The 26,731-nt window shown below is 33.7% G+C and overlaps 7 protein-coding genes across 11 annotated transcripts; 2 read left to right on the forward strand and 5 right to left on the reverse strand.

Annotated features, from left to right (window-relative positions):
* The first annotated feature begins 77 nt into the window (after positions 1-77).
* On the forward strand, positions 78-3,731 carry LOC134829697 (protein rigor mortis). The gene is made up of 3 exons (XM_063842912.1): positions 78-455; positions 512-2,015; positions 2,079-3,731. The coding sequence occupies exons 1-3, from the start codon at positions 156-158 to the stop codon at positions 3,572-3,574; spliced, it is 3,300 nt and encodes a 1,099-aa protein (XP_063698982.1). The 5' UTR covers positions 78-155; the 3' UTR covers positions 3,575-3,731.
* LOC134829698 (uncharacterized) lies at positions 3,605-5,813 on the reverse strand. Its single transcript, XM_063842914.1, has 5 exons — positions 5,495-5,813; positions 5,266-5,404; positions 4,691-5,209; positions 4,203-4,458; positions 3,605-4,151 (listed from the first exon to the last, which is right to left on the reverse strand). Exons 1-5 carry the CDS (start codon positions 5,554-5,556, stop codon positions 3,955-3,957), a joined length of 1,173 nt encoding a protein of 390 aa, XP_063698984.1. The 5' UTR covers positions 5,557-5,813; the 3' UTR covers positions 3,605-3,954.
* An 806-nt stretch (positions 5,814-6,619) lies between these two features.
* On the reverse strand, positions 6,620-13,842 carry LOC134831851 (abhydrolase domain-containing protein 2). The gene is made up of 3 exons (XM_063845675.1): positions 13,341-13,842; positions 7,739-8,619; positions 6,620-7,676 (listed from the first exon to the last, which is right to left on the reverse strand). The coding sequence occupies exons 1-3, from the start codon at positions 13,496-13,498 to the stop codon at positions 7,501-7,503; spliced, it is 1,215 nt and encodes a 404-aa protein (XP_063701745.1). The 5' UTR covers positions 13,499-13,842; the 3' UTR covers positions 6,620-7,500.
* Positions 13,843-14,351: 509 nt separating this feature from the next.
* LOC134831777 (uncharacterized) lies at positions 14,352-14,985 on the reverse strand. Its single transcript, XM_063845592.1, has 2 exons — positions 14,777-14,985; positions 14,352-14,714 (listed from the first exon to the last, which is right to left on the reverse strand). Exons 1-2 carry the CDS (start codon positions 14,931-14,933, stop codon positions 14,470-14,472), a joined length of 402 nt encoding a protein of 133 aa, XP_063701662.1. The 5' UTR covers positions 14,934-14,985; the 3' UTR covers positions 14,352-14,469.
* A 50-nt stretch (positions 14,986-15,035) lies between these two features.
* LOC134831243 (phosphatidylinositol glycan anchor biosynthesis class U protein) lies at positions 15,036-16,675 on the reverse strand. The gene is made up of 4 exons (XM_063844918.1): positions 16,223-16,675; positions 15,729-16,162; positions 15,398-15,669; positions 15,036-15,339 (listed from the first exon to the last, which is right to left on the reverse strand). Exons 1-4 carry the CDS (start codon positions 16,550-16,552, stop codon positions 15,086-15,088), a joined length of 1,290 nt encoding a protein of 429 aa, XP_063700988.1. The 5' UTR covers positions 16,553-16,675; the 3' UTR covers positions 15,036-15,085.
* Positions 16,676-16,749: 74 nt separating this feature from the next.
* LOC134831240 (trifunctional enzyme subunit alpha, mitochondrial) lies at positions 16,750-19,887 on the forward strand. Its single transcript, XM_063844916.1, has 4 exons — positions 16,750-16,942; positions 17,336-18,357; positions 18,412-19,137; positions 19,195-19,887. Exons 1-4 carry the CDS (start codon positions 16,864-16,866, stop codon positions 19,672-19,674), a joined length of 2,307 nt encoding a protein of 768 aa, XP_063700986.1. The 5' UTR covers positions 16,750-16,863; the 3' UTR covers positions 19,675-19,887.
* A 10-nt stretch (positions 19,888-19,897) lies between these two features.
* On the reverse strand, positions 19,898-25,910 carry LOC134831244 (uncharacterized). 5 transcript variants are annotated; one of them, XM_063844919.1, is made up of 3 exons: positions 25,646-25,910; positions 20,150-20,312; positions 19,898-20,088 (listed from the first exon to the last, which is right to left on the reverse strand). In XM_063844919.1, exons 1-3 carry the CDS (start codon positions 25,727-25,729, stop codon positions 20,000-20,002), a joined length of 336 nt encoding a protein of 111 aa, XP_063700989.1. In that variant the 5' UTR covers positions 25,730-25,910; the 3' UTR covers positions 19,898-19,999. The 5 variants fall into 5 exon arrangements, with proteins under 5 accessions (XP_063700989.1, XP_063700994.1, XP_063700993.1 ...); XM_063844924.1 differs by lacking the exon at positions 25,646-25,910 and adding an exon at positions 23,909-24,037; XM_063844923.1 differs by lacking the exon at positions 25,646-25,910 and adding an exon at positions 23,483-23,662.
* Positions 25,911-26,731: the final 821 nt, after the last annotated feature.

Raw genomic sequence — 26,731 nt, forward strand, 5'->3', positions numbered from 1 at the left:
TTGCGCCAATTTCAAATTTTGCACTCCCAGGTGGCAATTTTGCGAGTAGTAAACAAAGTACATGTGAATCGATTCATTTTAATTTCTTTCTTCTTGTTAAAATTAATTTAATATTGATTTTCTTGACTTGTTGAATCGCAAAAAAAGTAATTAAAATGGGCCTCTTTCGTGTTCCAACACCGGCTTCAACTAACGTTCCAAATTGCACCGTAATAGCGCCGGATGGCACATTCCTCTACATTAGCTATTCGCAAATCGTTTGTATGAAGGCTCGAGACAATGGCGAAATGGAAACAGTTGCTTTGGAAGCCGGCTCGAAGGTCGTTGGACTTGACTGTGATCCAGATTTTGCAAGAACGCGATACGTCGCCGTCAGTTACGATGACAAACTTGTTTACATTTGGGATTTGGATAAGAAAGCTGCAGTTTTTGGACATTCAGCACATGTGGATAAGGTTGAAAGTTTGTTATTTTTTTCGTTTTTTGGTATTTTAATTAAATTTATTTTTAGGCACAACCTCAAAAGGATAGAGATATCTTCGATCCGATTCCAGTTTGTTTCACTTTGGACAAAAAAGTCGTCTCTGCCAGCAAAAATCGTATTGTCACCTATTGTGTGGCTTCCAATACTTACAAGACCCACACAGAACTCACCCGAAAAAATCACTTTACCGTACTGAAGGCATCACCATACAACGCAAATCTCATCTCAGCTGGCACAAAACATGGATTAATCGTTATTTTATCACTCAAAACGATGTCCATCATTCACACAATGCGCGGGCACGAAACCGAAATTCGTTCTCTGGACTGGATCAAAGTTCCGCAAGTACCTGTTGAGGAGGAAGACTTGTTCGATGTTTACCAGCAAAACGACATCAACGAATTTGGCGTCCAAAAAGCCTCCAATCGAACGTTCGACATGGACGAAATCGTGACGGAAAGCAAACCAATGGAAAACATGACCGAGGAAAAGTTTGACTTTGCCGAAGCGTGTCAAGCACTAAAGCAGGACATCATGTCGAAGAAAGAACAGAAGCCACAGACCGAAGTGAACTACAATGACGTCAAGGATCACGCAAAAAAGGCAGATACTGATTCATTTTCGGAAATCAGCGATGCTCCAAGTCGCGAAAATGACTTCAAAAGTGTCGAAGATGAGCCGTCGTTGGTCGTGAATAACACAAAATCCGATGACAAGTCGGAAGAAGATTTAATTTTACTTGTTTCGAGTTCGTTGGAGCCTCGAGTGTGGATTTGGGACACACAAAAGGGATGTGCACTGGACAAAATTCAATTGCCAGGCGGAAATTACCGGGACAGCACCAAAATTCGATCGTTCACGGCAAAATGGTTGAATCCCTTCAATATTATTACCAACGATCAGAACGGCAACATTTGTTTGTGGGAAATTGAATGTCGTGCGGACGAGGGAAAAGTCGACATTCACAAAGCAAAAATGGAATTTTATTCGAGAGCTGTTGTAAATATCGCTGCTGATACTGCCAAACAAACTTTTTGGGCTGTTTCAATTTTTTACAACATTTATCAATATACCGTGGACTCGCGGCATCCAACGCACGAGTTTAGTTGTCTCAACTCAAATACGTACAAGTTTGCGATTAATCCCGTGGATCCGAATGTCGTTGCTTTCGCTGGCTATAAGAAAATTTCGTTATTAAACGTATCGAAGATGAATTACAAGTACTTTTCGTTCAGTTACATGAACAACAAATTATTTAGTCAGGTGTTGACTCTCGCGTGGCATCCGGAAAAGGAAAATTCGTTAGCATTTGGGACACGCGAAGGACAAGTTGGACTTTTTGACTCGAACAAGTTGAGTCAATCGCCGATAACGATGAAGCCATTCTTCAGTAAAGATGTTTATTCGGTTACTTGGGGGAAATTTAGACAGCAAGACGGCGCGGATTTGGCATGGACCTTGTTTGCTTGTGGATTTCGAGGAAATTCAGCGTATTTGGCGTACTTCCCTCAACAAGGAAACAATAAATTTGGTAAGATATTCAATTTTTACAATAATTTTCATCAGAAATAATATTAAAAAAATCTAATTTTAGCTGCAACTGAAGTCAAAAACTATCAAAACGTCACTGCAGTTCAAGCTTCGGGACCTTATCTGGCCGTTGGCTCCTTTGACGGAACAATTCACCTCGCAGAACTATCAGATTCAACTTTAACTCCCTTCTACACCTTCAAATGTGGCACGAAGCTCATCAGTGAATTCGCATTTTCAAATGAAAAATTGGCAGTTGCGAGTTTTGATCAACAAGTCACCATTCTAACACTCACTTCGAAGGAACATATTGGAATTCAACGCTTGGAGGGACAAACTGGAGGTGTTACGTGTGTCAATTGGAACGTTACTGACCCAAATACCTTGATCTCAACAGCTGTTGATGGAACTTTACGTGTCTGGAATGTAAAAGAAGGAAAATGTGAAGCAATTGCCAAATTTGAACGCGAAGTTTATGCAGCAAATTTCATTTCAAAGGATAAAGACACGATTATTGTTGGCGGGCATGACTTTATGGTGACAGTTTTTGATTACAAAAAGGAAAAAATTGACTTTTCGCGTAAACCAATCAAAAATGGACAGAGATTACCGGGAGTTACAATGGCAACCGCTAATGAAATTGATCATGGATCTAAATTGAAGAAGGAAAAACGACGAAATTTGGAAATTCAGAAACAATTGGAGAAATCTGTGGAAACAACGGAGGTCAAAGAGAATGGAAATGTCACAAAAGATCTGATTGAAAGTATGGAAGATCTGAAAATGGATGACGAAACTGCTGACAAAGCTCCCAAAGAAGCAAAAAAGCCAAAGGAAAAAACGATCAATCTAAATTACTCCAGTATTTTCTTCCTCACGCCACGTGAATTGAACCGTGATCCAATTTTGCTCCTCAAACGACTTGTCACAGCTAAAGATGATCCCGAAACGCGTCATCAAAAGCTATTTTCATCGGACCCAGCAACTGTTCGGCGTCTCCTCAACGAAGAACATTCCCATCAAATCGCCTCAAACGCTCAAAGTGTCGGTCACTTGTCACTTCCCATCCTCACAATGGACATCAAAGCTGTGATTCTCGAAAAGATCTCATCAAAAACGCTCACGGAAGAATATATCGCCGTCGCGCCGTACATTTCACACACATTTTGGCGCAACACGTGTCTCGCGTACGCCCATCAATGCGTCGAACAAGGATTAGTCCTCAAGGCAATTTCCTACTTTCTCTGTTGCTACGAAGAAAACGAAGCAATTGCCGTTTTGTGTCAATCAAATCACTTTACTGAAGCCATGGCTATTGCAAAGATGCGAAAATCTGCAGAAGATCCAATTTTTAAAGAAATTACACGAAAATGGACTTCATATCTCGAATATTGTGGCAATTTCGAAGCAGCAAGTATTGTATGGATGACACATGGAAACAAAAAGGAAGCTCTAAAAGTGCTTGAACGACGCACCAATCCATCCGAGGAACTGCTCGATGTAATTAATAAGCTGAAAAATGAAGGTATCGATGACGGTTTGAATCAAACAGATGATTAACAAAAGGAACTAGTCCATTAAAATAATTTATTTGTTTCATAAAGTTGGTTAAGTAAGCTCTAATGTACGGATTTAAAGTAATTTACTATGAGATTCAGAGCAAAAATAATTTTTTGTACAAATTTTACAAAATTTCAATTGTTAAAATACAAAGACATCAAAAGAAATTTATTTTTTTTGCTTCCAAATCATCAACAATCCATTAAGAAATGTTCTAATTCTAAAAATTTTGGCTAGTGGAATTTAAGTTTTTTGTCATGGACGCTAAAAATTGTCTGAGATCTAATTTAATTGCAAGCCAATCGGTTCTAATACTAATTTTTTCACTTTTATTATTAAACCTGAATTATGTTAAGTAACTCGTATCACCTGAAAAGCACTTACAATGGCAAATATCGGTATGGTCGATCACTTTTGTGTTGTTTTCCGGTAATTTGATTGCCAATATAAACGACAATATCAGGTATTTTAATAGCGAGAATGTACAAAACGAGAATGAATAATAAGAAGAGGTAAAAACTAAGTTGATAAAATCTTTGCGATGTCCATAGCACGGTGTAGTAAAGGTTTCTGTTGTCTAAAAATAATTTAATTTAGTGAAAATAATTGTTAAATCGAAGAAATTTACCTAAAATTGCGTATCCGAAGCCAATATCCATCTCACCCATGCGGTAAGAGCATGTTGGGACATAAATTTCCAAGACTTCGTTGTTGTCAAAGATTTCATCGATGTCAAATCTGTTCATGGCATATGCAGTTTTCTTGTCATTGTTAAGAGAATTGGGAATTTCTGGTTGATGCAAACGTTTGAGCTTTGTGCGCATTATTAACGATTGATGATGATGTCCAGAAAATATCAGATGCGGTTTGAAAGTGTCTAAAGCCTATTTTTTCAAGAATATTTAGTGAAAAAGCTTCAAGTTGAAAAAAAAAATCAAATCGTGTGCAAATCAAGCGTTTTGCTGCAGTTTTCTTAAAATTTTTACGTGAAAGCATTACCAAAGTGCATTTTTTACTGAAATTTTTTAAAAATTTACGAAATACCTTCTGCGCGAAACGCATTGATCTGATACGATTCCATTTCAAGTAAGATTTTGCGAGTAATTTTTTCTTCACCTTGCGAGAAAATCGTTCATTCGACTCCAAAATCGGCAAGTGACTGAGAAATATTCTCGTGTAGTTGTCATGTTTCTTGCTGCCCGCATCGAAAGACGGCATTTCGTGCGTTATACGATTGATGTTGTAGAAAATGATGTTGCCTTTGCCGAGCCACACCTCTTTTTCGAAGAACATTTTCCGAAACCGATTGACTTTGGGAGCTTTGATGGATTCGCCATACTCGCCACCGATATCGTTGTCTCCCGGTACAAAAATACTCTGAATACCACCATTTGTCTCATTCATGCCCATGTGAAAAATCTCCCGGAATCGGTCATAATACGATTTATATTGTTGGTCATCCGCCACGGAGCCTTCATCGAAAATATCGCCGAGGAAACACACGACATCCGGCTTTGCGTGTGAAAAAGCATGCGAAAATGTCTTCTTTAGATGCCAATCACTGTCGAAATTCGCCAATGCCGAGAACCAGTTGTAATCAAATGTGTCACCGAGAATTTGTGGGTCAGCAACAAACTGCACGACAATTAAAAATCAATAAAAATAAACAAAAAAATGAAAAACAAACTCACCAAAATTCTCGTGCAATTGGGGTTCGAGCAATTGATATTTGACCATTTGAGACTTTGCAGCAAATTAATGAGAAATTCGTTGTACGCAATTGATACCAGCATTAAGCCAAAAAGGCCTTTCCACAGTGTTCGCACCGAACTGCAGAACAGACAAAATATTTTACGTAAGCACATCACGGCCCGTTCGCGACAAAGAAAACACTAAAAGCAAAAATCTAATCCTCCTTACCTTAAACGTCGCTTTTTCGTATTGCCCAACATTGTAACAACTGTTGTGACCGTTGTCGTCATACCTCGCTGGATGTTGCCAAGGCTTTTCCGGCGAAGAAATTGATTCAACAAAATAAAAATTCAATCAACAAGTCCTATGCCTTTCTTTGCTTATCACACCGAAACTGTGACCAATTTTGTTGATTTTTCATTAAATTTACTTCCGATTTGTCGTTTGAAGTGTAAAATGTGCTTGTTTAACGAGGAATTATAAGAATTGCTGATTTTTACATATTTTACGGGTTTTCTTCTGTTCTTGTGACAAATTTTTGTGTTTTGTTTTGGTTCGATTTTCGCGAAAACTTGAATTAACTTGAAGTCAATTTTTATCGTTCAGTCCATTTTTGAGGTAAATTACAATTTTAGTGGGATTACATTATTTTAGTGGGATGATAAGGTAAAATGGTTAAAAAAATATTTTTCCAAGAATTTTCGACATCTGTAATTTGGAATTTGTATCTACAAAATTCGACTTGAAATTTTCATAGCGACCGGGAAAAATTAGCGACTGGGTCATAGAAATCAAGTTTTTCATTTGGAGAAGGTTTTGGGATTGAAAAAACTATAAATTAGCATGGAAACTCCTAAAAAATTAAGAGAAATTCTATCCCTAACTGAGAACTTGAAAATATATTTAAACTTTGTAACGAATTGGGTCCTGTTCTGCTTCGTCAATTTCTTTAGAATTGAAAAGAATAGAAAAAAAACTAGAATGGTGAATTGAAAAATTTGTGAAAAATTAAGAAAATTAAAAAAAAAAACGATGTGTAGTATTCATTGCATACCCCATCACATTCTATTTTTAAAATTTTAAAATTGCGTTGATTGCATAATTTTTGGGTGAATTTCTGCTTTTAAGAACAAGACAGGTGAAACGAAGTTCACGCTAATTTTTAACGTTGACCAATCACTTAAGTGGACTTTGATATGTGAATTTGTTATCTTTAAACAAAGACAAATTCGCAGACTATTGATAACCTATGATGATGAAAAACAAAAGAATTTTTGACACATTAAATGCTTTTTTTTATTGAATACATATTTTTTTGCAGTTACATATATCTCATATACGAATCACATTATTGTATGTACAAAATAATTCCATATTATGGTACTTGTTACAAAATTGTATAATCCAAATCAAAATCAAAAAATGATCTAACTTTATTTTGGGTGACAAAACTGATCTTTAAATCAATCAAAAAATTCAAATAAAAAAAATAATAATTTTTTGATTGATTTTCAGATCAGATCAAAAATCAAATTTTTTGTTATTTGATCTGACGAATTCGAAAAAAAATACTTAGGTCATGATTTGATTTTTAACATAGATTATACAAGTCTGACTTGTTATTTAAACTTTTTAAAAAAAATGTTATTTAAGTTTTGAACTAATGTATCACGAACGTTTTAAAAAAGGGCGAATTTTATTCCGTAGTTGATCATTATTCTGTAAAATCATGTAAAAATACTATTTTTCATACGAGTTACTAATATATTGTCATGCTTTTTCATTACATTACAGTATTTAATAATTTTTGGTTTTGTTTGGTTCTCCTTTAAATTATTTTTTTTATTGATAGTCCTAAATATTTATTCAGCAAGAATGAAATGATATTGAGGTTTATTTTTTACCACGACAGAAATGTTCCAAGCGAATTTTGCGGATAAATACTGGTTAACGTCTTATGAATTAGTTATTTTTATGCGATTAATATTTTTTTTTCTAAATTTAATGGTTAATGTTAAAATGTTTGCTCAACATTTAATTTGGAATGTCCTCTATTAACCATTCTTCTTGAGCTTTTGCGACAAGTTCGTTTCCTTTTCACTTGGAAATGTCTTTTTTCAACTCCTCGTGGTGCTTGAGCGCATTGCATGAACATCTGAATTTACTTATAGTGTTAAAAGCTAATAGTTTTAGTTGATAAAATAATAAATAATAATTTTGCGATAATTTTTAACTTAAACTCCTTTTTTCGGTAATATAAGATCGTTGTGAGCCAACATGAGACCACCAATCATCGAGACGAGGGCACGATCGAGCCAAGAGATGGGATTGGGATAGATGATTCCGCCTTCGTAGAAACCGAGATGCCCACCGTGTGCGAGTTCTACATAGATTTTGTTAGGATGTGATGCTGGAAATTAAAAAAATAAATTAAAAATTGTTTTTTTTTAGATAAAATGTGATGAAACTTACTTGCATACTCTCGAATGGGCTCCAGGAGGACCTCAGGTACCAAAGGATCATCCTTCGAGTTGATGAAAATCATTGGTTTTGTGATATTAGGTAGGTAGTTGATGGAACTACTCCATTTGTACATGTCAGTTACTGATGGGAAATTGTGAACGCGACGCGTGTACGCTTCGTCGAGTTCCGGTAAAGTTGCCGCAGCAACGATATCACGTTCATTGAGATCGCAACGCGTCTTCATTTCGTCACACAACAGGATATGACGATGCTTCAAGATAATGCTCTTGACATTTTCCGTCAAGACATACAGATAAAAGCGATGGAAATTCTGCCACTTGAGTAACCACTGCGTGGCTAAATGTGCATTGTACCCTTGGCAGATACTCACACCGCCGATTATGTTATCGGGCTTCGAGACATTTGTCTCGCCCAAATATTTCGTGATTAAATTTCCGCCGAGACTGAAGCCCACGGAGATGATGTTCGTCATCGGGTACTTTTTCACCAAGCTATTTATCATCTCGGCGTAGTCTGTGGTGTGACCGTATGTGAAAATTCGACTAGAGGTCACTTGAACGCTATTCAGCACGCCCAAGTGGTTCAAGACGGCACATCGGAATCCGTGGCATTGCGCGTAATGCACAAAAGTACGGATGTAGACACTTTCCGAGCTGTTTCCGATCCCGGGACAAATTGCTACTGTGATGTCATCCTCGTGCAATTTTGAGTTCATCGGCTGGTACAAGTCATAGGTGAGTGTTGAGCCATCCGACAACGAGAGATAAACACGTTCCCCGAGAGGCCAGGGACATTTGACACGACCGATGATCGAATGCAGGATTGTCTGCATGTGCCCACTGAAGCCATACAAGCGCGTAGGAATGTATCTGGAAAAACACAGAAAAAAATCAAGATTAGATTCATCGAGAAGTTGACATCATCTGAATATACAGCGATAAGGCCATACACACTTGAACAAACATTCATTAGTCATAAATATCAAATTTTATTTTCTTTTTTTTCATTTTAGGAAGCGATTGGAAATTTCTAGAGAAAAAAATGTTTAAACTGGAGCAAGTTCGTTAGCCATACCATTAATTATTTAACCGGCACGAAAAGTGATTCGAAAAAAAATTATGAATCATTCGTACAGTTAAATGAATGATAATAAGTTTTTTTTGTTCGTTTCGTTTGACATACCACGTCGGCTTTTATTTTAAAATCAAACATGTAATTGTTTGCTCAGTTGTTAAGTGGGCTTCACCCATCGATAATAACCCATACAAGCACATCTAAGCGCGAAATGTAGGAAGATAAGATACTTTTGGTTGGTTAAGTCACCTTAAAGTGACAAATTCGGAACTTCTTCAATGATAACAAATGAACGGAGTGATAAGGTTATCAATTATCATTAAATATTCTAACCCTATATAATATTTATTTTTTGCTTCCTAATTTCCTTTTACATCCTCTTCGTACCGAACAACTAATTAACTCACTGTTATTATTTTATAAAAAAAAATCAAAACACGACACAGTTCGATATTTTTTTTACAAAATAATTATTGCATAGCATGCAGTCTTGGATCCGATGGACTGCTAATGAAAGTGAGTCAACACGAGTTCTTAATTGTTTTTTTTTTTACTTTTATAAATAAATTGAATGAGGAGTTACATTGTTTGATGAATTGCATGTTAAAGTCATAAATAGCGGAAACTGATTCATTTTAAAGATTTATTGCAATTTTTTTAATTGAAGGATTTTTCCTGACATAATTTTAATTTAATGTTCATGAAGATTTTTCTAAGAAAATTATTTTAAGGGCGCTCAAAATGAAACTCAATCGTTTAAGGGTCCGTTAAAAAAAATTATAAAAACAAAAAAATTTCTAACAAAAAATTTCTTTCCTTTTTCATTAAAAATGTTAAAAAAAAGACCTAATTTTTGGCTTTTTTTGTTCGGATTTTTTATTTATTTATTTTTTTTCCAACAAATATTTACATGATCAAAAAAATATTGTTTTATTTTGTGTTTAACAAAAATTTGAAATTTTTTTAAAATTTCGGACAATGCTACATATTTATTTTCATTTAAAAACGACTTAAATTTCTTTGCAAAAAACATGAATAATTTGCAAAAATTACGATCGATTGACGCACAAATTGACGCCTATAAAATTTCGAGAAAAGCCCCCAAAAATACATTAATCTAAACAAAAATAATGTTTTTTTTTTCCTATTATTAGTTCCATAAACCAAAAAATACCCAGATTCAAAGAAATCATTCATTCAAAAACATTTTCTTGTAATAAAAAACTTTGATCTTTGGCGTGCGATTCTTTTCCTCCTCCTCTTTTTTCTTGTTTTTTTACACAAGAGACTACTTAGGGAAAACTGCTGGGCGTCTGAAAAACAAATTGCTTTAAATAAAAGAAAATTTACTTGTCATGCCCAACGCTGGCAATGACCTGTCTTCGCACTTTCGCCACATATTTTATTCATAATGCAATAATAATAAACCAAATTATAATTAAACGCCAACATTGTTAAAATTACATTTTTTTTTATTTTCGTTTCGTGATGATGAAAGGCATTCGAACGAAAGTGAACTCTTGTCTTGTCATGCTTATTGAATTAGTTGTAATAATTTCTTCGGCTACTCAATTATTGTGATGCAATTTCATTATTATTATGATTGATTCAGGTGAGTGCTTTGTGTTTTGTCATTTTCTCTTGCAAAATGCCTTTGATATCAATCAAATCGATGAAAGTGCAAAAATAATTGCCTTTTAATTTTTTTTTTCTATTTCATTCACGTGAACTCGATAACTTTTAACCTTTTGAGGAATGGAAACACTTTTCCGCGAATGCAAATTAAAAACATGGAATTATCATAAAAATACAATAAAAATCTGAAATTAACTTTAAATTGTTTCTAGGTGTACGGAATAGACCTGAAGCGAGTACTAGAGCGTTACAAGTACATTATCAAGGTCACTCGTGTAAAAAATTTATTAATAAGACTCGTATTATATAATTTTCGTGTGGAGAATATTTTTAGAAGGAAGGTACGGAAAAAGTGTTCCCCCGTAACTAAGCAATAATTTTCAAATAAAAGTAGACAGAGGAAGATAAAATATGTCAACCGACAAGTTACCGCAGAAGATAAGAAGATTCTCATGTAATTTTCCCATGGCATTATCTAAGAGTGGGATTATTTTATCATATATTTTGATGAATGGCGACAGTAGAGACAGTCGGTCTAGTAGTTTCCCTCGTTATTCATGACATTTTTGGTGCTAACGACTCAATTTCAGACGTCTTTGGTCATGAAGACAATTTTTTGCGGTGATATTGCCCATAAAAATGTTTAATTTCCATTAGAAACTGTAAAAAATATTCACTAAAAGCTTAATTGAGGACAAAAATGACAGCCAGGTCGAACAAGTTAAGAACGAAATTGACATTTTTCATTAGAATTTTAACTAAAAAGTCTGAAAAGGGAAAATTTTTATCATGAAGTGAGAGGTAGTTTAACTTTTTAATGGTTTTTCCAAAGAAATTATCATAAAACACTCAACTTATTAGAAAAATCGATAAAAATCTTCAATTTAAAACTTTATAATTTCTCCAGATTGTCTGACATTAATTGCCTATAATCCTTCGAAAACGTTCTTAAAATCGATTGAAATCGTCCTTCGTCACGGAATTTTATTTTTTTTCATGATTTATAGGGTGTTTGATCTGTTTTCAATATTCAATGATTTTTCGCGCTTTTATTGACCTCAAGACTGAAAAAAACCTCCAGAACGCCCCAAAATTTATTCAATAGTTTCACTATAAATTAAAGTTTCCCCTTGATGTAACACAAAATCACATCAAACAGATTTTCAGTGCATCTATGCAGTTAACGTCGCACGTTGATGTAATACTTTATGAACTGAATGAACGAGAATGAAAAAAAAATATATCTATTTAAGGCACATGAGTAATATAATGAAGCAGAATGTGGATAAGTGGCTTTTAAAAGCAAATTGCTTGACTTGACATTGACATTGATGATTTGTACAAAAGTTTTTTTTGCATCTCTTTGGCCTCGGTGATTACCGGAAAATTTATTATGGGTTAATTTTTGGATGGGCGAGTCCATTAAATAAGTTGACAATTAAAAATTTAAAAAAATATAGATCATCCTTAAAAGTGAAAGTTCAATAGACTCGACTAAAAATTCCAGAATTTTTTTAAAACATTTTTTTTTGTAATTTGAACATTTTCCCCATTTTTTGATTCAAAAATATGAAGCTTAAAATTTTCAAGATACATTCAGATTGTTTTTTTTAATTTTTGTATCAAAATTATAAAATAACCGAAATTAATTTGTTTTTATAATATACTGCAATTTTAATCGAGTCTCGTATTTTTATAATTAATATAAATAAAAAAATCCTTGATAGCACAAAAATTATTTAACGAGATATTTTTACAGAAATCTAGATTTTTCTGTCCCTTAAATGACATACTTTTATATTAAAATTAAATAAAATGTCATTCAATCTACTAAAAAACCGGAACTTGACCATAAAAAAAAATTACTTCTCATCCTTTAACCTGTCAAAAAATATTTTATGGAACTACTCGTGTATGCAAAGACACATTTCCCATCAACTTCGATCAATCGTGCATGTAAATTTCATTCAAAATTTTTTTTTCTTTCTAGACCTACCCGACACAATGCAATTGTTGGCATAGGTCCAAAAACAAACAAACAACAAAAATCCCGTTAACATGGAAATCTAAGTGAAAATTTCTGCCCAAAGTCAAGTAAGTAGTAAAGTACCATCATTAATGAAAAATTTATTTAAAAAAAAAAAACGTTTTTAGTGTGTCACGACCGACCTAATTAATCATATTATTTAAAAGACCGCCCTCGAAACGTGGAAAGGACAAGATGCTCATGTGTGCTTTACAAGATTTAAATAAATTATTACTACAAAACGTGTCGTCCCCATCGAGAAATGTCGTTCTTGTCATGTGTTGGCCGCCCATTTTTCCATTTATTACACAAAACAAATAATCGATAAAAATTAAAAGTTTCGAGAAACTTTCAATAAAAAGGGACTGATATTTAAAAATTAATTTCCACAACATCAAAGCGAGTTCCATCAGAAATTCCGATTTGTAAAAATGCTTTAATTGCATCAATGCTGCTGATTGATGTTTCCATCCATGTAATTTATTATTGAGTCAAGTGTGCAATTACTGCGACTCTAGTCGATTATTATTATTAAAAAATAAAACGATTCATATGACTTTCATTTGTGCAGCAAGTTTTCATGGATGATTTGATAAGAAAATTATATTGCTGCAAGCGGATATTTGTAATGCTTTGGCACAATTTCCATGTCAAGCGGTATTGACCCTTCTTAGTTACCGAGAATTTGGCGTCGATTCGTAACGAGCCATTATGAAATAATCCTTGCACTGCATTGCATGTCGATATTTCGCGAATTCCTCACGGCAGACGAACAAATCACGCGGCCAACACATGAAAATCCTCTTATTTTTGTTCTTTTTTTTCGTACATACGACGCATAAAATTAGTACTTACGGTTCTCGCAAAATGGGCGCTATCTTGTAAACACAATCCAGAAAGTTGGAGTCTTCTGCACTGTAGATTTTCGGCTTCAACGGCTGCGAATTGACGTTCAGCAGACGAAAAAGCAAGCACAAAAACAAAGCAAACACTGCTAGAAATGCCGTAGACATTTTTTCTCGTTTCGTTCTACACTCGACACTTGTTAATTTTTCGAGCAAATTCTTGTTACTTTCGATTTTGACACAATTTTCTATGGGTTTCAGTTGCTTAGAATTGCCATTTGGCGAAACTTGGCAGCTTTTCAGCGAGTTCAACAAACTCGTCCCTTAATTTTTACACTTTTTGTCGTTAATGGTGATGAGACAATCTCATTTAGTTTGTATTCTTGGTTTTTTTTCGTGTGTTAAAGGGTAACACCTTGCTTGTTTGCTGCTTTTCTGTAGCCAAATTAATGCGAGAGGCACGATACGAACAACATATTTATTGCGACGAACGTGAAAACCGACTGAATATGAATCAGAAGCGATTGTTGTGCCTGCGCGATTCATGTGTCGTAGAGGTAGGGAGGGAGTAGGTAGAGAAAAGTACGAGGAGCTGTCGAGGGATTGTTGGTCATGTGACTAAAAAATTTTGAAAATATTTTTTAATGGACCAGTTTCTAAAAATAATCTTAAAAAATCAAAAAATATTGAGTTGAAAAGTAATCTTTGGACGATGCCTGCGACTTTTTTTGAATGAATGAAGTCATATGATTGAAGACCGGTTACGATTCGCTGTTTTGACACATGAATTATGAATGTGAAACGAAAATATCGTTTATTTTTAATAAATGAAAAAAATTCAATATTATTTTTCATTGAAATTTTCAAATAAACCAAGCCAAGAATTCAATCAAAAATTATTTCAAAAAATTTTTAAGTCCTTTTTTAACTTTTTTCTCTTGCAAATCTTAAAAAATCAAAATTTTCACAAAAAAAAATTATTAATTTTCCAAATAATTAAAAAAAAATCATGATTTTTGAGCAATTTTTCTAATTTCAGTTCTCTAGAAAACCAAATTTATCCAAAAATCCTCTGTCAAGCCAACAAAACTTCAAAAATCGTTCTACATTTATTTAAATATTAAATTTCAACAAAATTCCTACGATGAATTTTCTTCCTTTTTCACTACTAGCCTCTTATTTTCCTGACTTTTGAGTTCCAACTCTATTCTTTTGACATTCCACTTCTCTTCGACTCTTTCTGCCCAAAGGTACATTTTACCGCTGTCTTTCGGTCCTTTCACTTTCACTTCAAAATGAGCATTTTTACCATCGGCAAAATTCTTTTTGTCTTCTAATTTGAAGCCAAGTTCTTTAATAGGCTCTCCCATGAGAGTCACAGCGCCTAAAATGGAAAATCATTTTAATTTTTAGTCAAAAATATGAAAATTTTAGTTTTTTTCATACCAGGATGTGCTCTCAGGATTTTAAGTGATTCCGTGTAATAATCCTGCTTCTTGATTCTTTGAATTATGGAGTCTCGCATCAGCATTGCTGAGGTGGCGGTGAAAACTCCAGCATAAGCTGCTATTTGAATAAGCTTTTTATTAGATGGCCACTTCATTTTTGTTAAAATTTCGTTCTTGCAGGTCTCATTTGTTTACGATTTGCGGAAAAATGTCACACAACTCGATCTCGATATTTAAAAAAAAATCATTTTGGTTGTTAAAAACTCGTTTTATTGTAAATTGCTTAACAATTCATTGAAATACTCTACTATTCTAATGCCATTTTCGCTTCGCTGCCATCTAGCTCGAAGGTCATGCCGTGTTGAAGACAAAAGTTGCGCTTGATATTAGCGAAAAAGAGGTCCGTTATCAGGAAAATTTGTGCAGTAGCGAATACTAGAGTGACGCCAAAGTAAAAATTAGCATTCGCTGATGCCGAGTAGATCCACAAGTGCCAGACAACGGGAGCAAGTACGGATGTGACGAGGAATGTCGCTCCTACGATGAAGTTGTGGGACATGACTATAAATAAAATGAGGTAATTTTAACATTTTTTTTCAAAATTTTAAATTTTACTTACATTTCGCTACAGTTTTCCACATCGGGATGAGAGCCATGTACAGTGCAAGATCGCCCACGCACGGATATGAGCGGAAAATGGCACTCAAGGCAATCAGAAGAGTTGACAGCAACACTGGATTGTCTCGTAATTTGAACGTTAGTGGCAAAAGATACAAAATTGTGGCGTTAATTTGGAAGGTGTAGAGGAAAAGTGTACGGAAGTGATCAAACATCTCGGTGAAAAAGTACCAGAACAGCCCGATATTTGGTTGTAAGTCGCGATAATAGATTCTAAAACAAAAGAAAAAAATCAAAAACTTATTTTTTGAATAAATTTTTGAGGAACTTACATGAATCCGATGGTTGAATCGACAAATTTAAAGTTGCCAGTGATGCTAAATGCGGAATAATACATCCCTGCAAGCGTTAAACAGAAAAGTGCAACAACAAATGCTCCTTTCAACACTCGCTTCTTCGAATCTTTGGTCAAAAGTAACGTCGCAGGTACAATAAGTACAACGGGATAAAAGTTTCTTTGGGTTTCTAGTGCTAACGCGACAATTGTTGGCAGTGTCCATTTCCGTGTCATTGAAAAAAAGAAAACGGCAAGCAGGAAATTGCTCCAAACGGTCGTCGTTTGACCGACACAACTTAAAATCGAGTAGGGATTGAAGAGATATGCCACGAATGTATAAAAAGGAATCGTTTCTCCATCATTTTCTTTCAACTGGATCTCTTCCGTGCCTTTTGCGAAGGTTGATTTGATCTTTTGCTCTTGAGTAAACTGTTAAAAATATCGAAAATTTTATATTTTGATTTTAAAAACTAATAAATTTTATCTTACCAGGTCCTTGAATGTCCTTTTTGCCATGAAATATAGTAAAACTCCAGTGATCAAGTCCAGTACGACGAATAAAACCGGAATGAATTTCGATAAATGCTCGATTAGAAAGTGCGTTCCCACCAACATCAATGGGTTCTCGTGATAAACGTCGCCGATATACGGATCTACGCCATTTTTGTACAGAAAAGCGCCTTCTTCGATGCGTTTCCAGGAGTTTAGTGGCGTCGAAACCTCAATTCTGTTCTGAATCACTTGCGCAAACTTTGATGTAATTAAAAAGTAGCGAATGCAGCCGGCAAATGCCAATGTTACCAACAACTTTGTGTTCATCTTGCTCTTTTTACTTGATATTTTTCTCTTAATTAATTATTTTTATTGATTTTCAGTCATTTTCCGGACAGCTTAAATGCAATTTATCACCGACGATGCTGGTTTTGGGTGTTTCAATGGTAAACAAAGCCTCCGGTCACTTTCGGCGTCTATTTGGTTCGACAAGTGACAGCTCAATTTTTGACATTTTCCAACATCGCCAGGTCAACTCGGGGACAGAAAATCGAATTTCAGGGAATTAAGCTTAATTAGCGACGTTTTTATTATCAAATTGTTTTTAATTAGTTTCCCATAAATACTATTGACACAAAATGAGTGGAGTTCGTTTACTCGGAAGTCTCGTGAGATCGTCTCAGAAGAGAAATATTTTCATGCAACGATTTTCACCAGGTAACTATTTTTACGCACATTTTCCGGCTTTTTACCGAGAAGAAAAGTGAAAAAGTACGAAAAACGAGCATAATTTGTCGTTTTTTAATCAAAAATTTAGCAAAAACTTGCAATTTAACTCAAAATATCCAGAATCTCTAATCTTGAGATTGTGTAATGGAATTTGGACTTTGAACCTTTTGTCATATTGTTGATATTATTGAAATTTATCTCCTGCAGAAATCAAATAAAGTCCGCTTAGCCGTCAAAACATGCGAGTCTGCGAGAGAAATTGATAAGAAAATTAAAAATCACGGGATTTTTCTTCCTTTTTCACGTTTCTTCCGTAAAATTCTAATGCCGGTTCTCATCAAAACAATGTCAAGGTCAATTTACGAACGATTTTTCTTTCAGCTGTTGGCGTTGCTATCAATCGTAACTACTGCACTCCTGCTCGCAAGCATATCCGTACTAAACAAGTCGATGATGTGTTCGTCATTACGCTCGATTCACCCGGTTCCAAAGTGAACTCCCTTGGAGCCGAAGTGCAAGCTGAATTCGAATCCGTTTTCCGTGAATTCGAGACAAATCCGAATGTGCGTTCAGCTGTTCTCATTTCCGGCAAGCCAGGTTGCTTCGTTGCCGGTGCCGATATCACAATGTTGGAACAATGCAAAACGGCCGAAGAAGCAGAAAAAGTTTCACACAACGGACAATTGATGTTCGGTCGGATCGAGAATAGCAATAAACCCGTTGTTGCTGCTATTAATGGCGTTTGTTTAGGCGGCGGTTTGGAATTGGCGCTCGGATGTCATTACCGTATCGCGACAAAGGATAAAAAGACGGGATTGGGTGTGCCGGAAGTTATGTTGGGATTGTTGCCGGGTGCAGGAGGCACTGTTCGTATTCCAAAACTCACCGGAATCCCGACAGCACTCGATATGGCCTTGACCGGAAAGACAATTAAGGCTGATAAGGCAAAGAAATTGGGATTAGTTGATCTTTTGGTGACTCCTCTTGGACCTGGATTGGAATCCGCAGAGGCAACCACAATGAAGTACTTGGAAGAAGTCGCCATTGAAACGGCGAAAAACATTGCAAGTGGCAAATTGAAGGTTGATCGCAAAAAGAGCGGAATCGTAAATGCCTTGACCGAATATGCGTTCAGCATTAACTGGGTTAAAGACAAAGTTTTCGGCAAAGCTAAGGAACAAGTGATGAAAATGACGGGTGGATTGTATCCAGCTCCATTAAAAATTTTGGAAGTCATCAGAACAGGCGTCGATAAAGGTCCCGAAAAGGGATTTGAAGCCGAAAGAAAGGGATTCGGTGAATTGTCTCAAACACCACAATCCAAAGGTCTTATTGGATTGTTCCGCGGACAAACAGAATGCAAGAAGAATCGCTTTGGAGCTCCCAAACGAGAAGTTAAAACGGTAAGAATTCAATTTAAAACAAAAAAAATCAAGAAATTGAACCAAATTTTACAGATTGGAGTTCTCGGAGCCGGTTTGATGGGCGCTGGCATCGTCCAAGTGAGTGTCGACAAAGGTTATCAAGTTGTCATGAAGGATACCAATAACGCAGGTCTCAGTCGTGGCATTGGACAAATCCAAAAGGGTCTTGAAAATGGCATCAAACGTCGTCGTATCACCGCATTAGATCGCGACAAGATTTTGTCCAACTTGAACCCCACGCTCAGCTACGAACCTTTCCGCAAGGCCGATATGGTGATCGAAGCTGTTTTCGAAGACATCGCGATCAAGCACAAGGTCATCAAGGAAATCGAAGCAGTAACGCCGGAACACTGCATTATCGCAACCAACACAAGTGCAATCCCAATTACGAAAATCGCTGCTGGTAGCGCTCGTCCAGATCGTGTCGTCGGCATGCATTACTTCTCGCCCGTTGACAAGATGCAACTTTTGGAAATTATTACGCATCCTGGCACGAGCAAAGACACCGCAGCATCCGCTGTTGCTGTCGGTTTGAAACAAGGAAAGGTCGTTATCACTGTCGGTGATGGTCCTGGTTTCTACACGACGCGTATCTTGTCGTCAATGTTGTCAGAAGCTATTCGTTTGTTGCAAGAAGGCACAGATCCGAAGGATTTGGACAAATTGACAAAAACTTTTGGATTCCCCGTTGGTGCTGCGACGTTAGCTGATGAAGTTGGTATCGATGTTGGTGCTCACATTTCTGTCGATTTGGCAAAGGTAAGGTTTTTAGGCTTTGTTTTGAAATACAATACAAAATATTTAAAAATTTCACAGGCTTTCGGTGACCGCTTCAGTGGCGGCGACCTTAACGTCATGCAAGACATGGTAAAAGCCGGTTTCCTCGGCCGCAAATCCGGCAAAGGTATTTTCTTGTATCAAGGCAAGGGTAAAGGCAGTCGCGAAGTCAATCAAGATGCCGTCAATATCCTCAAAACGCGTTATGCTCTCGTATCGAAGGGCGCCAACAGCAACGAAGACTTGCAACTTCGCATGGTGTCACGTTTCGTCAACGAAGCCGTGTTGTGTCTCGAAGAAAAGATCCTCGATAGTCCGTTGGAAGGAGATGTTGGTGCTGTTTTCGGCTTGGGCTTCCCTCCATTCACTGGCGGTCCCTTCAGATGGGTCGATCAGTACAGCGCACGCAAATTGGTCGACAAAATGTACACGTTTGCTGACTTGTATGGTGCTCCCTTCGTGCCCTGCCAAACGTTGGTCGACATGGCGAAAGACTCATCGAAGAGATTCTACAAATAAGACTGAAAACGCAGACACAATCACGAAAGTCGTCCCAAAAAAAGATTTTTTGCATTTCTTATCAACTCAATTTGTTTTGTTTTTCGTATTTTTAAACATGACCAATCTATTGTAGAGAAGAAGAATATTGCATGTGCCTCATTATCAATCATCAAGGTCATTAACTACTTACAAAAGTGTCAAATTTTCTACTGCAACAAAAAAAAAAATAAACATTAAAGAGTTACATATTTTAAAAACAAAAATACTTTTATTTATTCATAATTTTGCTTATATCCTAAAAATATCACAATCAAGTTGAGGTTTAAGTAAATTCTAAGTAAATTTAGACGTGTTCCACGACACTTTCTTTCTCTATTCTGTAAAGATGAGGTTTTTCCATTACTTCCTCGTATTTTGGCAAATCTTTGTCGTCTACGAAGAAGCAAAAATTAATTATTTTCAACTTTTTACAATAAAATTTAATAATTTTTACCTTTAACAACGTCACAAAACGCTGGTGGAGGTTCTAAATGTCTGCCAGAAATTGTGTAGACAAGTCCATTCGGGTTCTCATTTGGTTGGGAGCAATTGCATCTGTGTTGTTCATCTTGTGCGTTGTTGCTGTCTTGTCGTCTGAACTTTCTTGCAGCTTCAAACTGTAAAAAAAAATTAAAATTATTAAAATTTTTTTTTTACAAATTTTTTTGAAGAAAGGATCTCACAATGAATGCAGCAATGACAATCAAAATACATCCACCACACAAAAGTAGAAAATTATAAGCAACCAACTCCCAAATCGACATATTCTCAACTAATCTCCAAAAAAATGTTCGTAAAATTAGCTTATTACTCAACCAAGAGCCATGAAATGCGATTTAATACTGATTTTTGTCAATTGTTCAGTAAATACAAAAACTGATAAAAACGCAATGTGAGTGGCTCGTGAACCATAACGATGAACATACACATAATAGACATGTTTTTATATAGTTTTTTTTTCTGTTGAATATTTTGTGTTTGACAAATTCTGTTTTTAATGAAGCAGCGAGATAACTCGAGTTATCGCCTAATTGTTCATTATCGGAGAACAAATGGCATTTCCCTGTTGCTTGCTCGCTGTCTTGTCTCTTTTTTTATGTTGTTTACTATGCTTGCTGATAAAAAAAATCAGTCAATATGAAAAAAAATAAAATGATAACGGCGAGCTGTAGTAATTTGTATGAAAACACTAGAAAAGGCTTGAGTGGGAATTCCACAGGGTTTATTGGCTTGGCAAATAGGAAAAATACTTGAAAACATGCTTATCGATGTAGGAAGATTCGAGGAATCCTTGAAGAGGATTTTCACACCGGTATCGAGCTTTATAGTGAATTTTTAAATTTCAAATTTTTTTGTCGCTTTTTTCAGGGCATTCCAAGAATATTTCTTGTTATACGTTTATTTAGCTTGTTTTGAAATACTTTTTCTTTTTAAATGAGTAAAAAGTTTATCAATATTCATAGATAAATCATTAAAAATGATTCAAAAATAAAAAAAATTTAAATAATTTTTTTTCAATGAAAATTGGATAAAATGATAAAAAAAATAAAGTTTTAATTTTGTTTATATTTCATGAGTTAAATTTTAAAATATGTTTTACGAAACAAAAATGATTTTTGAAAAACTGTAGGATAAGATATATTTTTTTTATATTTTTTTTTTGAAAATTAACCTGTTTTGAAATATTTTGAAAACAGAACCCTTATTCAAGATTTTTTTGTTAAACCAGTTGATTTTGCGTTTGATGCTGATATAAAGAGGTTTCTGTTTTCAAGAATGCTAGTCAAATGTCAGTTTAATTTATTATTTTTATAATGAAACAGATGTTCGTTATATCACAGAGATCTTCCGGTTGGTTAAACCATGAAAATTTTGAAATTTAAAAAAATATTAAAAAATTCAATAAATTTTTGAGCTTAGACCTAATTTTTTAAATGAAAAAAAAATCAACTATTTTTCAATAAATTCATAAATTCATCATTCTTACAAAAAATGTCACAAAATTTAGTAGAAAGATCTTCTAAACTTACAAAAAAGAACAGTAAAAATGTGAAAAGTAGCGCTATGGCCAGACTAGACCAAATATTTAACATTCCCAAGTGAAATACCATCTTAATAGTTTCAGTCTTAATTAACAGATTTTTTTAAAAATTTATATAAAAGTCGCTCAGAAAACGACCTGAACTATTCGAACTCTAATTCAAAACTGTTCCAAATAATTACTTCATTTACCGAAATCTGTGCGCACACCAATTAACCAGATAATTCTCATATCTTTCATCGATTTACGTGTTCCTTAGCTACAACAAAAAATAAAAAAAAAATCGGGAACAAAATCAAAGTCTCGTCTCCGGTTGATTATTTTTATCTGATTTTTGCTTTTTCAATCACGTCAGCCTAGGTATATATTTATTCACTTCATTCACCTCGAATGTTTTTTTTTTCGAATGAATAACACGCAAAATATTTTTTCGATTTTTCTGTGCACTCACCAAGAATTTGATACAAGTTGATAAAATAAAGCCCACACCGAACAGCACGACCGAGTAGAAGATTATTTGGCTAATCAACATTTTTTTTGGAGCAGTTTAATCTAAATCGACAATTCGATTGAAATTTCCTCCCCAAAATGTCTGCGAATCGCGAACCGAACGCATCGAATTTAAATTGTCTTCTTCTCGGCACCGCTCGCAGTTTAATGAAAAACATTCTATCGTAAAGACGTAATTTTTTGTCATTTAGACAAATACCTACTTTTTTCTGTTTCGCACATGTATGGAACAAGCCCCGTGTGTTGTCGATAAATTCATAAATTCTCTCTCACTCTCATCTATAACGAGGCATTTGTTTACGATGATGACGTAAAAATTAATTATAATTTTGTTTATCGGTCGTATAAATTTTAGAAAATGGTGAATGGAATCTGTTAATAATTCAATTGAATCCGTTTCCTTGTTGATAGACAAAATATTGCAACCTTGTATTGCATTTTGTTTCTTGGAAACGCTTTGAGGTGATTAAATTTATTTTTAAAAATTATTCCATAAAATTTTTGGTTAGAAATATAAAATGTAAAAATTTTTGTTTTTGCGGCATTTTTTGGTTAAAAAATTGTGAAAAAGTACAATTTTCATTAAAATCGATTGAAATAGATAGAAAAATTAAGGTCAAAAACGTTAAAAAAATAATAGAGAAAATTTAAAAAAAAAAATTAATTTTTATTTTTTCGTGATAAAAAACTCTTTGGGACAAACTAAAATTTTTATTTCAAATTTTTTTCTTTTGGAAAATATAATTTTAATTTTTCTTCAATTTTAATATGAAATTTGAAAACATGTAATATTAAAGAAATTTAATCCAACGTCCAAAAACGTTAAAAAAATAATAGAGAAAAAATAAAAAAAAAATATATTTTTATTTTTTCTTTCTCCCTCCATAAAAAACTCTTATGGGACAAAAAAAACTAAAATTTTCATAAATTGCCATATTCGATGGAGACGCCTACCCTTTTGTGACGCTAATTGCTTGTCGCCACTTGCATTGTTCAAATAAAGTGTAAACACAAACAAATTTTATCTAAGCCGGCATTAATTTCATTCATTCACCTTTGAGGAGGGTGGCATTGAAAGATAAGAACTTTTTTGATTGCGAACCGATTAAGTACATGATCGGCAAGTTTCTGTTAAATATTGATTTTAAAATCAGTACACTTGGCAGTAATCAGGAAAAATACTCAAAGACAACCAAATTGATCGAAATTTTGGTATTTTATAAATTTTTCGCTTACCACGATGTACAAAAACACGCCGGAAATGCAGCAAACACTGATAAAATAATAAATTTCGTAATCCATGATTTTTTTCGATTCGAGTGAAAAATTAACGCACAATCCTTAGAAACTGTTAATTGATGTTCACGATAGTAGTATCAACGATCAACTGTCACTTGTACACTTTCCAGCGACAAGAGGTATATCAGTATATCGTAAAAACGTCAGAGATATGCGGTAGTAACTGCAAACTTCTTGACAGAAAAAAAAAAGGAAGACACCAATAAAAGTATAAAAAGTTTTATTTCTTTTATTGTGCTACTCATCGGGCAAATACCGCACAAGGAACATCATAATATTTGTTATCAGATAAAAATTATTTGTAATTTACAAAGTAACGATTTTTTTCTTTCTCTCAGTTCAAAAAAGTTCAAATGTACTTACTCCAACAAATAGGAAGAGGCAGCACAAAACGTACATAATTATCCAGAAAAATACCATTTCCATTACGAAAAAAAATTATTAATGAAATTTATTTTTAACTTTTTTCCGAATAGATCTTGATGGGGCCACAAAAATCAATCAACTGATAACAATTCTTATTTTCAAATATAAGATTACAGGTGACATTGAATGAATACAATCTCACTGCCGAGATATTGCAAGCGTGTGTGACAGTTAAGATAAAGGTTACAGTTCCCAGGCAAATACTTAAAGGGAACTTTTTGTTGAGAGGATCAATATTTGAAAAGCATTTATTTATTCTCGAGTTAATTTATTTCTTTCGAAAAAGTTGTTAAAATTTGTATTATTTTATTTTTTTATTTTGTTCTATAAAAATAAAATTAAATTAAATTAAACATCTGTTTAATAAAAAAATTACGAGCTAAAGTCATTAAAGTCAAAAGTGTCATTAATTTTCTGTTTATTTTTTGTAATTTTTTTAAGACAAAAATTATCTGTGAAAAAAATTTTGTTTGAAATTTATCAAAGACTTAAGTCAAAACAAAAGTTTTCGTTAAGGCAAATGCAATTTTTAAAAAATATTTCTCTTTTGCTTATCTCAATTATTTTTTTTAGCACTTTTTATATTAAATTTGAAACAAAATGATGAAAAGTTATAAACTTCTCACGAACTATCAAATTAAAAACTAAAATTTGTTAAATTATTATTTTTTGGTTCAAAAATTTGTAAAGAATTCAAAAAAAGTTTGTAAAAGGTTCATAAAATGTTCTTAAAAGGGTCTTTAAAATATTTAAAAAAAATTAAATCATAAAAATTTAAATGATTAAATTTTGTTATTAATTAATATTTAATAAAATATTTTTATTTATTTAATTAATTATTTTATTTAACTCTTTCATGATTTATTTTTATAAATAGAAGTCCACTCAAGAGATCTAAAATAATGTGAATTATTTTTATTAAAATTGCACTCGCCTCAGGAAAAAAATTGTATTTTTTTTTTAAATTTTTTCAACAGCAATTTTATTAATTTTTAATCATAAAAAAAATTAATTAACTGTAATTTTAATTTTTAATCGTAATCACCACCTCCGTTGCACATGATGTCAATTTTACGACTTGAAGGTATGATGAGGTAATATATTTAATCTCAATTGTCAGATTAACTCAGCTTACAAAAATAAATGCAATTAAGTGATGCAAGCAATTTGCATTTTATCTTTCAACTAAACTCTAATTACACTTCAAGTCACTTATTTAACGACATTTTTGTAAAAATTTAATTCAAAAAAAATTTTTTTGATTATCTTTGTGATAAAACAGCAAAACAATTAACACAAAATATTGTCGTGTGAGTCTTCAACATTGTATGTCTAATTTGTACACGACACGAACAGATTATTTACCAGTTTTTAAGACAACAATTGCTTTTGCTAATCTTAAATTAATCCAAAAATATCCGGTTCAGACCGGTAGACCAGAGTATTTGTTTTTTATATTTCTTTTTTAAATATTAATTCATGGTGATATTTATTACAAAACATGATCTCGTTATGAGTTCGTTCCACCGTTGGAAATTTTTAAAAAAGGTCATTTTTATTTTTAATTCCAAACCGAAAGAACGTGCACACAAGAAGAAAGTAAATAAAATTTTGACATTGAAAAAAAAAATTAAATCGCGTTTTTGCGATTTTAAAAGAGATTTATTTACTTACGCAACGCATGCTGAAATATCCGACGATAAAAACACCGATAAACATGAAGATAACAAAGATGAATGGAGGGACTTCTACTTCCATTGTTTACAATTTTTCGTTCAACGATTTTTTTCAAGGTAAGTTTCTTTTACAAATTTCCCTTCAAACGCGTTTTAAAATTTTTCTCCGTAGATTTTGCTGAATTTGGATAAATTTTCAAGTATCGCGAGCAGGCACTTATCTGACTCTCTTTCATACCGTCTTGTATTCGACTGCTGCGAAGAAAAGATGTGAACTTGATCACTTACTTGTTAATATAAAGTACGGACACCGCATAGATAGAAGAAGTTTCATTATCAAATAACGTCGTAGTAGCGACAAAAATTAGCACAAACTGAATATATTGCGGACAAGTAGCGCTTCTTTGTTGTGTTTCGAAATTGTATTCATCGGTCGTAAACGTTAATTACCGTCGATTATTATTAATTTTTTCGGGCTTTAAACGATAAACTCTTTCAGATTTGAAAGGGAAAGGATTTTAGAAAAAACGTGAATGCAAACAAAAAACTGCAAAGGCGTAATTATTCAAAAAAATGATGATAAGAGAGTGATAAACAGAATAACAAGAGATTAGTGACGAATGTCAGGTGTAAAGATTTACACACAGGAGAAAAAAATAATGAGTAAAAACTGTCACTGAAATTAGCACTTTAGTAAGCTTTGTAGGTAGTTGTTGATTGTGATTTCGCCATTACCTCATTAGAAGCAGGGTGCGAAATTGACATGTAAATAAATGCAAAACTTGTCAAATTGCACGTTCGCGCGAGCCTTCATAAGACAATGAGTCAATTAATGGAATATTAAAATGACTCAAGTAATAGTCATATTTTTTATTGAGTACCTAGTTTAAGATGATTTTTTTTTCACTTTAAAAAAATTTGTGTCTCGTAACAATTTTTGATATTTAAATTTATTTTTAAAATCTTCTTTGATGATGAAAATTTAGATTTTACAAAAAAAATATTATTTATTTTAAATCTTTTTTATTCTGTTATTTTTAAAATTTCTTTAAATATATTTTTTTTAATTTTAAGCTATGTTTGA

This window comes from Culicoides brevitarsis, chromosome 2 (genome assembly GCF_036172545.1).
Source record: "Culicoides brevitarsis isolate CSIRO-B50_1 chromosome 2, AGI_CSIRO_Cbre_v1, whole genome shotgun sequence".
Lineage (NCBI taxonomy): Eukaryota > Metazoa > Arthropoda > Insecta > Diptera > Ceratopogonidae > Culicoides > Culicoides brevitarsis.